The 13,390-nt window shown below is 56.6% G+C and overlaps 2 protein-coding genes across 2 annotated transcripts; one reads left to right on the top strand and one right to left on the bottom strand.

Annotated features, from left to right (window-relative positions):
* Positions 1-195: 195 nt before the first annotated feature.
* On the top strand, positions 196-2,874 carry POSPLADRAFT_1168722 (glycosyltransferase family 69 protein). Its single transcript, XM_024488023.1, has 5 exons — positions 196-882; positions 1,457-1,895; positions 1,954-2,007; positions 2,058-2,638; positions 2,698-2,874. Exons 1-4 carry the CDS (start codon positions 261-263, stop codon positions 2,590-2,592), a joined length of 1,650 nt encoding a protein of 549 aa, XP_024341354.1. The 5' UTR covers positions 196-260; the 3' UTR covers positions 2,593-2,638; positions 2,698-2,874.
* A 190-nt stretch (positions 2,875-3,064) lies between these two features.
* Positions 3,065-13,035, bottom strand: POSPLADRAFT_1168726 (hypothetical protein; the record flags this gene model as incomplete). Its single annotated transcript, XM_024488024.1, has 5 exons — positions 3,065-3,962; positions 10,734-10,901; positions 10,954-11,129; positions 11,185-12,535; positions 12,589-13,035. The coding sequence occupies 5 exons, from the start codon at positions 13,033-13,035 to the stop codon at positions 3,276-3,278; spliced, it is 2,829 nt and encodes a 942-aa protein (XP_024341355.1). The 3' UTR covers positions 3,065-3,275.
* Positions 13,036-13,390: the final 355 nt, after the last annotated feature.

The following is a 13,390-nucleotide window of genomic DNA, read 5'->3' on the forward strand; positions in this document are numbered from 1 at the left end:
TATGTGCCTGATAGGCGCCCATCAAGAACGGCAGTGAGCGGCCTGTGTGCGGCGGGACGGCGAAGCGCCCTGGGGTGCGCCAAGTTTATATATGACGCTCACTGCCTTCGCCCTGCGGCGTCGTTGTCCTCGTCGTTCCCCCTCTCTCCTCGTCGTTCCCCGCTCCCGCCCCTCACGGTGACCGTGGCTCCTGAGTCGACCTGCCACTCCGCCCCGTGCCGGCCTCGGCTCTTCCTGATTGGCTCCTCGCGTCCGAGTCCATGCCGTCTTCCTATTGGCGGCCGTGGTGGAATGGCCCGCACGTCGTCCGCGTCGTCATCCGCATTCTGAGGCTACCGTTCCTGCTTCCATTTATCTCCTTCCTCGTTATCACCGACGTCCTCGAGGGCAGCTGGTGCGCCAAGTTCGGCTGCAAGGATATCTGGCAGCCCGCATTTCCGCTCTCGTTCCGGCTCTGGCCTATAGCCCTCCTAGCGGCAGCCATCAATGCTGGAATTTGGCTGTGCTGGATGCTCGGGTGGGAGGCGGTCGTGTGGTGCGTGAAAAGACGGAATTCGCGGGGCTGGCGCTCTCCGCGTCAAAACGGAAGCCCGAGATATTCGGACGACGAGGGCGAAGGCCAGTACATTCTGCTCCCGGACGGGGAGCGCCCCTCAATGTCAAGCCCGCCAATGTCTCCGACGCGTCGCTCGCGGATACGACGCGCGTGGAACATGCAGGACATCTGGTGGTGGGCGCAGGTCGTTTTATACGCGTCCATTGCGCTTGTAGGCGTGTGGGAGACCAAGCACTACGAACATCCAAACGATGTTCGCTTCCGACCTGCACTTCAACGTGCCTTGTCGGACCGACATCCAAGTCCTCAAGGATATGGCAAAGGAGGTTCGTGGCGTCCTTTCGTATCCTTCCGCAGATAATACACTTCGGCATTTTCCTGGTCTCGTATACCACGCATACATCCTGCATGGCTCTTTGGACCACGCATATATGATCCTCGAATCGCTGTCCTGACAAAAGCAAGCCATTGGGTCTGTTTTTTTGTCGTGTGACTGCGGAATTACCACTTAACGAGAACGTCAAAGTGGTTTTTTTTAAAAGTACACCATCGCGCTTGGCAGGTCTTGTGCTATATATCAGTTTACGGTATTCGGATGTGATTCGGGCCTAACAGAGCGGTCTGCGACGATTCATTGACTCCTCAACGTTCTTCATTTGGAGAGTCAGGATGTTTTCATGAGATGGCATACCCTGCGAGCATTAGGTTTTCTGATCAAACTGACCGGTCGACGCTTCATGCTAAACTCTCGGTGGAGACACAGCTTTTGTACGTGGAGTCGATGTTTGCACGCAGTACGAAGAGATTTGGACGCATATATGCGCATTTCCCATTGCAACATCTCCCTCTAATCGCACTGTCGCGGGCTTGGCTGCATTTGACTAACCACACGTCCCGCAGAGAAGATCTTCATCGCGGCTTCTTTCTTCAACAACCAAGATGTCCTTCCCTACTGGACGTCGACCCTGCTTGCTGTTATCACGTACCTCGGGCCCGCAAACGTCTTCGTCTCGATCGTCGAATCACACTCGTCCGACAATACACCCGCGCTCCTAACCGCACTCGCAGATACCCTTGCTGCGCGCGGCGTGCCGCACCAGGTGCTTGTGCATGACGATGCCGCGGTGCCAAAGCCGGATGACCTCTCCTTCAACAACCGCATCGAGTTCCTCGCCCGTACGCGCAACCGCGCGCTCGAGCCGCTCGTACGCACCGGCGGCTACGCTCGCGTGCTGTTCTCGAATGACGTGTTCGTCGAGCCGGAGAGCGTCCTCGAGCTGCTCGATACGCATGATGGCGAGTACGACATGGCATGTGCGATGGACTTTGGCCATTTCGGGTGAGTGCGGAGTTGGCGACAGCGGTGATAAGGGTTTGGGCTTATGAGCGTGTTGCAGCGCATATGATGCGTGGGTTCTGCGCGATCGCCTCGGACACCTGACAAGTTCTATGTGAGTCCTTCAGGCTATCCCAGGATGTTGAGAGCTGATTTGCTTGGCAGCTGGCCCTACTTCATTGATGCCCCCTCCATTGATTTGATGCGCAAAGATGCTCCGGTGCCCGTTTTCTCCTGCTGGAACGGCATGGTTGTCTTCGACGCAGACCCGCTCCTCCCCATTCACCTGCGCTCCAACCGCACGCTCTCCCGCGATCCGCCCCCGTCGCCGCTCCCGCCCACGCACCCCGCAGCACACGACGCATCGCTGCGCGGGCCCTCGCCCGCGCTGACGCCGCCAATCGCGTTCCGCTGGGCGCAGCGCGAGCTGGGCGAGTGCTTCTCGAGCGAGTCGTTCCTGCTGCCGTATGACCTCCGGCGGCAGTTCGGCCTGCAGCGCATCTTCGTGAACCCGCGCGTCGTGACGGGGTACGGCTGGCACTGGTACGTGTGGCACAAGTGGGTGATGGGGCACCGTGTGGTGCGCTGGTGGGTGCGCGAGGTGTGGGACGGCGCGTGGATGGAACGCAAGAAGATGGTCGTCGGCGGGGAGGAGGGCGTGTGGGTGTGGGACGGGGGCGACTGCCACCCGTGGTGGTAGCGCGGGTCTGCGCGGCGTGCTGTGTGGCGCGCGAAGCGGCGGACGGGCGGGCAGTATTTATGCGTGTATGTTCGATATTTCACTGATGGTCTAATGGGGTGTTAGGCATCTCCGGCTCGTTGTTCTTGCTTGGACTATCGTATACCACTAGTGTTGATGCGAAAGCAGCTATTGTATTAGATTCCTGTCATGATCAACTTGGGCGGACTGCATTTGACGCGTATTTGACGTGCGGTAGGGTCGCAATATTGGTAGACAGAATATAGAAGTAGAATTCTCCTCCGGTGCGTGGGATGGCGGCATAGAATACGTTGAAGGAGCGCCATGTGGCGCGCTAGGTCTCCTTTTGCAAGCGATCTTGTTTTCTGACCACCCTGGTGGTGAGGCCACTGGATAACAGTCACTCGCACACAAGACGAGCGTCGCCGTACTTACGGGTGCCCGTGATTCAATAACCTTCTCGTGTGTATCATCATAGACAAATAATAGCATTCGAAACCAAACGAGCACGTCGACTATACATACGGGAAACGAGGAGATTCATACATACCACCATCTACTCGGCAATGTCAGTGATGATACAAGGGAACGGAGTCAAAAGTGCTTCCAAACAAACCAACATCCACATCATGTCCAATCGCAAAGCCCAGCACCGGCGTGCATCAAGTTTCGCCGCCGGAGTGCTAATCCTCCTCAAATATGGTGCCCATAGAGGAGCTCATAGTGCGTGTCCCGTGCGTCGTTTTGGCTTTCTTGCTTGAGCAAGTTGATTCGCCCGACGATTGCGATGGTCGCTTCTGACTCCTCGTGCTGTGTTGCGTGGCTGATTCTGTGGCTGGCGTGAACTGTGGTTTATCCACCTTATCGATGGTGATTTGCGTGTAGCGGTTCTTCTCCATGTTTTCGATAACTGACCGGAATGCTTTCAAGATCCAGGAATGCCCCCGTAGTTTGGGCTTAGCACTAGTGTCGAGCAGCGCCCGTGCATCTTCCCCGCCAGAGCTCTTGTCGCCTTCCTCGCCAGAGCTCTCGTCGCCTTCCCCGCCAGAGCTCTCAGCGCCTTCTTGGGATCCCGAATGTTCCGCGGGATCGTCGCCGCGAACGAAAATATCAATCTCGACTGGGGCCACTGGGGACTGCGATTCGAATTTCTTGCGCTTTTGTTTCTTGATTTCCTCAAGCTTTGCGATCTGCTCCTTCGTAGACGATGCGTTGTAATGCTCTTTGCATATTTCTGCCAGATTCTCGGTCAACGCCTTCAGAGGCTCGGACGACAGATCTGCGAACGGCAATTCCCCCCAACGCATGTAGTTGAATTTATCAAATCCGCCCGTGTCATAGTCCACAAAGGTCTCGAATTGGTCGTAGGTCTTGGTCACAAGGGTTAGGTGTCACGAGTTGACACGGCGTCTAGCCGTTTTTTAATTTTTTCCTTTTCGCGGGCTCGAACCCGCGACCTCTGTACTACATGCCCGATATGGACGCGTCGCTATCTACTGTACGATTAGATTAGATGGGGCGGCAGCGCACGGCACAGCTCGGGCTCCGCTGACACAGCCGCTCTGACTCACTGGCCCCCGGGGCCGCGTCGGCATGCTGTGCACGGACCAGCTGCGCACGGACCAATGCGCACAGCCTGCCCTTAATCTCCCCTGTATATAAGCCGGCCTCTGCTGCCCTAGGGACCTCAGTTTCGACCTCTTGTCCCTAGGTCAGTAAGCCTCCAGTTGTATCCTTTCTTACATTACTAACCAATACATTTCTTGTCCCTAGCCTTAGGTTTGAGCCTCGCTCGCCATCGCTTCGGTGAGAATCAGTCGGACGCTCCCAGCCTTCAGGTGTCCCCCAGTCGCTTGACCTCAAGTCGCGACATTAGGTCGAAACTCCCCAAGCTGCCAGCGTCCTCTCGGGACTCCCCACACTCACTTTCCTTTCCCACAGGTCGGGTGGTGCGCACCCCTACGATACCCTACGGTACATACGATACGTAGGTAGCCTTACATACATCGCCACCCCTAGAGGAACGAACTCTTCAACACCTGCACTTCAGTGGGCGGTGTTTGTCCTCACGGACGCGTGGACTAGGTTCCTGCTGCATAATAGTCAAAAGCAGTACTGGGCCCCACGTGAACTGCGAACCTCAGGGTCTTCTCGGGCGCCGTAGCGTAGGCTAGTGTAGTACGGCCATTTTTAGTACGCGCACCTCCCCGTCCTCCCCCCATCCAACGTGGCTGCCTGCCAAGGCCAGATCCACGCATTCGACTCCCAGGACCTCATCGACGTCTACATCCCAGACGGCCCTGAGACTGTCCTCTACCGTTGCGAGCAGCAACCGTGCCCAAATCGGACACCCCGATCGATCGAGGAGGATTACCCTCGTTACAAGGCGATACGACGAGCGCAACACCCGCTCGGACCCCGAAGCACCCTCGCATCTCGATCGGCCTCGCGGCACTCTCGCCCTGTCTCCCCTACCTCCCGCCTTCCCCAAACTGTCGCCGAGTCCAGTCAAGCTCGAGGAGATCTCCCTTCAGACCCTGCGCCAGAGCCTGAGCCTGAGGAGGGTGACAGTGAAGAAGGAGTCTCGGAGTCCGAGTCCGCGGATCCTGCTCGGCCCGCCTCGCCGACAGCGCTCGCCCCCGCGTCAGCAGTCCCTGACGTACGTAACCCCTCCGCCGAACTTCCTCCGGCGCCTTCACCGCCGACTCCGCCGAGAGGCCGCTCGAGCACTCGCTCCTCCCGAAGTTCGGCCAGCGGAAGGCCACCACAGCCGCCTCCGCCCCCGCAGCGTCCTCCGTCCCCCCCGACGCCGATAATGTCGTCCCCCGCAGCCGCCCTCGACAAGGAGACATTAAAACTCCTACTCCCACTCCGATACGATGGCAAAACCGTCATCGATTGCGACAGGTTCTTGTCGCAGCTGCGCATCTACTGGATGGTCAACACGTCGTTGACCACCATCGAGCTCAAAGTCCAGGTTGCGCTAAGCCTGCTCGACGGTGATGCCCGCGCCTGGGCCACCCCCTACTTCGCCCAGCTCGTATCAGTGCAGATAGGGGTGCAAGGGGCTACGACCCCATTCGCAAACGAAGCGGCCTTTGCCGCCGCCTTCAAGGCCCGCTTCGGAAATCTCGACGACGAAGCGGCAGCACAAGTAGAGCTGGCGAAGCTCTGCGCGGACAAGTCGGTCCGTGAAAAACGCACCGCTGCGGAATTCTCCGCGCTGTTCAAGGGTCCGGCGGACCGCTCTGGGTATGGGGACCTGGAGCTACGCGACAAGTACCTGAGCGGCATCCCCTCCCACGTATACCGAAAGATCGAGCTCGAGACTTTCACCACGTGGCAAGACGCTGACAAGCGCGCCACTGAGGTCGAGCAGATCCTCGACATCAGCCGGGCTCGTCGGCCCGAGCTAAATAACTTCTTCTCGGCCCGAGGTCGAGGACGCGGTGGGGCACGTGGTGGTGCACCCTCGTCGCACGCAGCTTCGGCCAGCATCAATGCGGCCGTCGGAAAAGGCAACTTCCCCGGCACATGCTTTGGCTGTGGGAAGCAAGGGTACCGACACTTCGAGTGCCCCAATTGTAAGGACAAGCCTTACACAAAACGCGCCGACGCGCGGGCTACGGTTGCCTCGGGATCCACCCAGGCCGCGACAAGCGCCCCCGTCACGACATCACCCTCGGCAAGTATAAGTGCCGCTTCAGCGAAATCCGAACAATCGGAGCTGGCGGACTTAATGGCACAGGTGAAGTCGATGCGCGAGGAGCTCGAGCATTATCGGGCGATGAAGGAGGAGGGTTTTTAATCCGGTCCGCGCTTCGTGCCGCACGCGTCGGGCCGCGAGTATCTTCGTGTAACAAGTATAACGTATTGTCTACTGCGATGGTGTATGAATTGGACCAGGGGTCCCAACACTTTCACATCCCAGTTCGACTTCAAGGAAAAAGACGGCACAAGGACGTAATCGCTATGGTGGACAGTGGAGCCACCACGAAGTTTATCAACAAGCGATTCATTGTAGAAAATAAGGTGCAGACACGGAAGTTGAAGGAACCAATTCCGCTGTACAATATTGACGGCACCCTGAATAAGGACGGAAGCATCTCGGAGGTAGCAGTGCTACAGATGCATATAGGAGAACACGTCGAGAAGACAGTGTTCACAGTCACGGACATCGGTCCAGAAGATGTGATCGTTGGGTTGGATTGGCTACGTGAGCACAACCCTGAGATCGATTGGGAGAAGGGCTCCCTCAAATTGTCGCGATGCCCTGAAACATGCAGTGCCAGAAGGACTGGCCGAATGGAGCAAGCAGCGACTGCGCGTGATACGGGGGTCAGGCCCACGGCGCGCAGACGCTCGCAGAAGTCCAGACGGTCGGTCATAGGTGCTTGCCGGAGTAAGGTACTCCCGGACTTTGAACCCGAAGAAGATCCGGTGGAGGTAGAGTGGGACGAAGCCGATTTGATCGAAGCCTGGGAGCAAGGTGTCACGCTTCCCGGCGCTCCTCAGCTGTTCGTCGCAGCAGGGCACACGTATTCCCAGCTGTTCGCTGAAGAGGAGATCAGAAAGAAGGTCGTTAAGACCGCCGAGGAGTCGGTACCTAAACAGTACCACGAGTTCCTGAATGTTTTCTCCAAGGAAGCATCAGAGCGGCTACCCGAAAGGAAGCCTTACGATCATGCGATCGAACTCGTGCCCGGCTACTCGACGTTCCACTCGAAAGTGTACCCCCTGTCGACCAATGAACAGGAGGAACTTGACAAGTTCCTGAAGGAGCAGTTAGCGAAAGGTTACATACGGGAATCGAAGTCGCCCATTTCGTCGCCTTTCTTCTTCATCAAAAAGAAGGAAAGGACGCTTCGACCCGTGCAGGACTACCGCCGATTGAATGCGATCACGGTCAAGAATCGTTACCCCTTGCCGTTGATCGCCGAGATGGTGGATAAGCTCCGAGGCGCTACGCTCTTCACAAAGTTCGACGTCCGATGGGGATACAATAACGTCCGGATCAAGGCTGGTGACGAATGGAAGGCGGCCTTTGTGACTAACCGAGGGTTGTACGAGCCCTTGGTGATGTTCTTCGGTCTCACCAATTCCCCCGCGACCTTCCAGGCAATGATGAACGAGATATTCCACGATCTCATCGTTGGTGGCAAGATCCTCATATACCTGGATGACATACTCATCTTCTCCACCAACAAGGAGGAGCACGAGAAGGTCACACGCGAGGTTCTTCGTCGCCTTCAGGACAATGATCTGTTCCTAAAGCCTGAGAAGTGCGAGTGGGACGTTCCCAAGGTCGACTACGTCGGCTATGTGTTCGGTGGCGATGAGGTGGCGATGGATCCCGCGAAGCTTAAAGGAATTAATGAGTGGCCGGTACCCCGGAACAAAAAAGACGTTCAGAAGTTCCGGGGGTTCTCCAACTTCTACCGCCGCTTTATTAAGGACTTCGCTAAGATCTCGCGACCACTCGACCGACTTACAGGGAACGACCCATGGCATTGGGGCGAGGAAGAGCAGCACGCTTTCGATGAGCTCAAGCGGCTCTTCGCGACGACTCCAGTCTTGGCGCTGTACGACCCTAATCGGGAGACGCGCATTGAGGTTGATGCCTCTGGTTACGCCACTGGCGGCGTGTTGATGCAGAAGCAGGACGACGGCAAATGGCATCCCATCGCCTTCAGATCCCATGCGATGGATCCGGCACAGCGGAACTATGAGATCTACGATAAGGAGATGCTCGCGATCATTGAGGCACTGGACGATTGGCGCCACTATCTCGAGGGGTTACCCAATCAGTTCGAGATCGTGACCGATCATAAGAACCTCGAGTATTGGCGTACATCCCAGCATCTCACGCGCCGACAAGCGCGATGGTCGCTGTTCCTAGCCCGCTTCGACTTCCGCATCACGCACAAGGCCGGGACGTCCAATGGAAAGGCTGATGCCCTGTCGCGTCGATCAGACCACCAGATCGGCGATGAGGACGATAACACCGATCAGGTGGTTCTCAAGCCAGAGCGCTTCCGCATCGCCTCCGCTAGGCGCGGTCACGCCTCGGTGACGGCCGATCAGTCGCTTCTGAAGCGCATCAGGGAATGTTCGGAGAAGGATCGGGAGGTGGCCGAGGCCCTTGAAAAGGTACAGAACCTCGGGCCGCCCCGGCTGCAAAGGGGTTTTGAGGAGTGGAATGCCGAACAAGGGCTCCTGCTGTTCCGCGGGTGCGTGTACGTCCCAAAGAATGCGGAGCTCCGGTGGGATATAGTCAAGATCCACCACGACTCGCCGATTGCCGGTCATGGTGGTCGTGCCAAAACCCTGGAGCTCGTGTCGCGGAATTACTGGTGGCCTGGGATGTCCAAATTTGTCAATGAGTACGTAAGCACCTGCGACGTGTGCAACCGTACCAAGACATTCCCAGCCAAGCCCCAGGGCCCGCTGAAGCCGAACGAGATCCCCGAGCGCCCATGGCAGATCATCACGACTGATATGATCGTCGGCTTGCCAAAGTCTGATGGATTTGACTCGATCCTGGTTACCGCCGACTGCTTTACCAAGCAGGTCCACTTCTCGGCCTGTCATGAGACCCTGACGGCAGAAGGTGCGGCAGACCTATACATCCGCGATGTGTTCAAGCATCATGGGGCCCCGGCCAAGGTCATATCAGACCGAGGACCCCAGTTCGCTTCGAAATATCTCCATGCGGTGTATAAGGGACTGGGAATCGAGCCGGCGCTGTCCACAGCGTTCCACCCTCAGACGGACGGCCAGACCAAGCGCTGGAATCAGGAGATCGAACAGTACCTGCGTGCTTTCACAAGCCACAGGCAGGATGATTGGGCGAAGCAGTTGCCGCTCGCGGAATTCGCACTGAACAACCGAGTTCACTCCGCGACCGGGCACTCCCCTTTCTACCTGCATCAAGGGTACAATCCTGAGATCCAAGTGCGGATCAATCCGATGTCTGCAATGCCTGCAGCCGCTGATCGGCTCAAGATCTTGAAGGAGATTCGCGACGATACGCGCTCTGCGCTCGAGCTGTCGGCCAAGCGCATGAAGGTGTACTATGACAAGCACGTACAGGAGGCACCGGTCTTCGCGCCGGGGGACAAGGTCTGGCTTGACGCTCGGAACCTTAAGCTGAAACAGCCGAGCAAGAAGCTCAGTCCCAAGCGCCTCGGACCTTATGCCGTGCGGCGAAAGCTCGGAGATTTGGATTATGAATTAATCCTGCCAAAGTCGGTGCCGGTGCACCCGGTATTCCATGTCTCCTTGCTTAGCAAGTACACGCGTAGCGATATCCCGGGCCGAGAGCCGGAGGAGCCGCCTGCGATCGAGGTTGAGGGCGACGAGGAGTACGAGGTTGAGCCGATCAAAGATTCGAGGATCTTCCGGCGTCAACTACAGTACCTCGTCAAGTGGAAGGGTTATGACGACTCGCATACGTCATGGGAACTGGCGCGCAACGTTGCCAATGCGCCGGCCCTCATAACCGACTTCCACCGGAAGAACCCGAACGCCCCTCGTCGTCTCAATGCTGCTGTATTTGGTGGTCTCAACTTCCAGCCGATGCCTTCGCCGCTGACTGAAGCACGATGCCGCTCCGGATGGAAGATGGGCAAGGGCGCCTCGCATGAGGTCATGCGCCGTTGAGGGGGGGGTAATGTCACGAGTTGACACGGCGTCTAGCCGTTTTTTAATTTTTCCTTTTCGCGGGCTCGAACCCACGACCTCTGTACTACATGCCCGATATGGACGCGTCGCTATCTACTGTACGATTAGATTAGATGGGGCGGCAGCGCACGGCACAGCTCGGGCTCCGCTGACACAGCCGCTCTGACTCACCGGCCCCCGGGGCCGCGTCGGCATGCTGTGCACGGACCAGCTGCACACGGACCAATGCGCACAGCCTGCCCTTAATCTCCCCTGTATATAAGCCGGCCTCTGCTGCCCTAGGGACCTCAGTTTCAACCTCTTGTCCCTAGGTCAGTAAGCCTCCAGTTGTATCCTTTCTTACATTACTAACCAATACATTTCTTGTCCCTAGCCTTAGGTTTGAGCCTCGCTCGCCATCGCTTCGGTGAGAATCAGTCGGACGCTCCCAGCCTTCAGGTGTCCCCCAGTCGCTTGACCTCAAGTCGCGACATTAGGAGCTCGATGGAAGAGCCAGACAGACTGTGCTTGTACCACATGAGGATCGTCCAGTGGAGGACGTGGACAAAGGACTCGAGGTCGTCCGATACCTGGCGCAATTTCATAGGGTACTGCAGGAGCATGGCTGAGCTGAACTGCCACGTTCCCTGTGCCATAAAATTAGTCAGTGTATAAGCGATGAGCAGACATGATTCTCACCGAATGAGTAGGGTTGCTCGATCCCTTATTCAGTTGGTCTTTGTACTTGCACAAGTCCCAGTCAATGAGGATGCCTACAACTTGTCCGACTTTGGGCCCAGTACGCTTGACCATGATATTGGCCCTACTGATGTCACAGTGTAGGATGCGGGCCTTAGTCCATGCTTTATGGTGCGCTGAGGATCCAACAAGCATTAGCCAGTCAACTCCGGATACAGTTCTCAGAAACACACTTGCCTTTTATCGCGTCGCTCAAAACGAGAATGAGCTCATACGAACACTTGCAGTTATCCAGTGGTTCGTAAACCTCATCAGTGATCAGACGGAAATGGATGCGCGCTCTCGTGTCGTTTCCGTGCACGGTGTTCCTATATTTCTGCGTTATTGTCCTGTGGATCTTGTCGCCGTTCTTGACTATCCCACCGCTGATGGGTCTGGCAATGTTCGTCACCCTTTTCTGCCACAGATCCTTGTAGACAGTGCGCTCTGTTGTCCGCAGTGGCGAATCAAGCGGCCACGAATCCCTCATGAATACCAGTCGCTTTCCACGCATATCGAATGCCACATATCCGATCGTCGAACGACCCGTCGGCGAATTGCTCATGCTCAGAGGTCTTCCGATTAGCAGCGTCAGATCCTCTGCAGGAATGTCCGAACCTGATTGCGATGAATCCTTGGGCGCACCAGCCTTGTTGACTTTACGCCCAAGTTCTGCGGCCGAGATGAGGTCTTCGCGGGGGATCGTCACTTTGTAGATTGGCCATTTCGTTTCCATCGCCTCCTTGAAGCGCTCCGTGTGATAGTCCGACAGCCTGCCGTCCTCCACCATGCCAACTTTCCACGCTATCATCTCGTCGATTTCGTGGCGCGGCGCTGCAACAACGCTCGTGTCGAATCCACGCTCTTCTTGCGTCATCGTCATGTAGTTATACAAGAACGTGACCATAATCGACGGGTCCTCGACGAATTCGAATGCTTCGGACACGATGGCCCCAGCTCTATCCCATCGGAGTATACGTGCGTAGCAGCCCGCGACGACCACCATGAAGCAAAATTGCCGAGGCTGGCTCCGCATCAGACGCATCGCATAGTCGCTGAGCTGGCCCCTCGATTCGATGGCGCCCTCTTTTTGGAGAAGGAAGTCATTCTTCTCTGCTTGCGGACTGGGTGCCGCGCCATCGCATTCCTTGTCAGAAGTCCCCGACACCTTTGTCGACTTTTCAGAACTCCCCGATGCCTTCGTCGACTTGTCAGTGCTCGCTGGGCGGAATGAGAACGGGAGTTTCTTTGATTTGGAGCTCTTGCACTCGATGACCAAGGAGGCCCGATGCCAGGATGTAGCCGCCTTGAATGGCGTCTGCGCCTGCTCCGTATTTGCCGTGTCCTTCTTTGCCTTCTTCGCGGGCTGACATATCGCAGAAGCCTCATCTTGTTCTGGCAATATCGAGATATCTGGTTTCTTCATGCTGCCATTGCCGCCAATGCTGGTGTCTGGATTCGCGCCCGTATCCTTCGCCACAAGCTTGAACTCCAATGCGCCGCCCTCTGAACAGAGATCTGAAACGGCTTGTAGGAACACACACTAGACCAAACGTCAGCGATGAAGAACGATACCGAAGACATTTCACCACTTACAAGATCATTGTACATATGCCGCTCTTGCACCGTGAAATTGTCCTTGTTGAGCGTGATTTCGGCGAGTTTAGCTTTAATTTCAGCCGTGGGCTCTTTTCCACGAACGTAACGCCGTAACAAATCCGAAACTGGCATCTGTACCATTATGTCCTTCATCTCCTTACTCAGTCTTTTCCGCCAGGCGTTCAGAGCTTCTCCCTCTATGCCTTGCACAGCCAAAATCTGTTGTGCGGAAGCCTTGGCTGACCCAGGGGTAGAGCCCTGCAGTTTGTCCACAGTACGGGGCCTTTGAAACAGAGTTGTGGGTTCTTCAACACAATCAGTGCCAGTGTACGGGACTGTCGGGGGGGGAGGATGTAATTCGTCGCCAGGAGTAGAAATATGAGGAACGAGGTTACTAGGAGATGCGGGGCCGCTAGTCTGGGATGTCGAAAGAGAATCAGCCATGACGAATAGAGGCGTTGTATGTGGACTCACGGTGTCTGAGAGTACCTATTAATATAGGAAACCAAGATACCTTCCAGCTACACAGGTGTATGCTGTGCGAGCCATCCGATATGGGAAGAGAGAACAAAGGAGATGCATCGATCAGCCCCACCTCTCGGACCGTCCTGAGGCACCCACTCACCACGCCTCCGAGGGTTGATATTCAATCAGTGTTCTGATACGACGGTTTCCTTTAGATCAGCCAATCGTGCCGCTCGATTCCCGATGAGGGTGCCTTCCAGGCGGCCGTGAAGTCAGAGACGTGGCGTTGGCGCGCAAGAGAACCCTTGGCCATACAAGCCTGCTTACCAGTACT

This window comes from Postia placenta, assembly GCF_002117355.1.
Source record: "Postia placenta MAD-698-R-SB12 unplaced genomic scaffold POSPLAscaffold_4, whole genome shotgun sequence".
NCBI classification, from domain to species: Eukaryota; Fungi; Basidiomycota; class Agaricomycetes; order Polyporales; family Adustoporiaceae; genus Rhodonia; species Rhodonia placenta.

Coding starts and splice junctions, on each gene's coding strand:
- POSPLADRAFT_1168722 (XM_024488023.1), top strand. CDS start 261: ATGCCGTCTTCCTATTGGCGGCCGTGGTGGAATGGCCCGCACGTCGTC. Junction 883..1,456: donor TCAAGGATATGGCAAAGGAG/GTTCGTGGCGTC, acceptor CACGTCCCGCAG/AGAAGATCTTCATCGCGGCT. Junction 1,896..1,953: donor ATGGACTTTGGCCATTTCGG/GTGAGTGCGGAG, acceptor AGCGTGTTGCAG/CGCATATGATGCGTGGGTTC.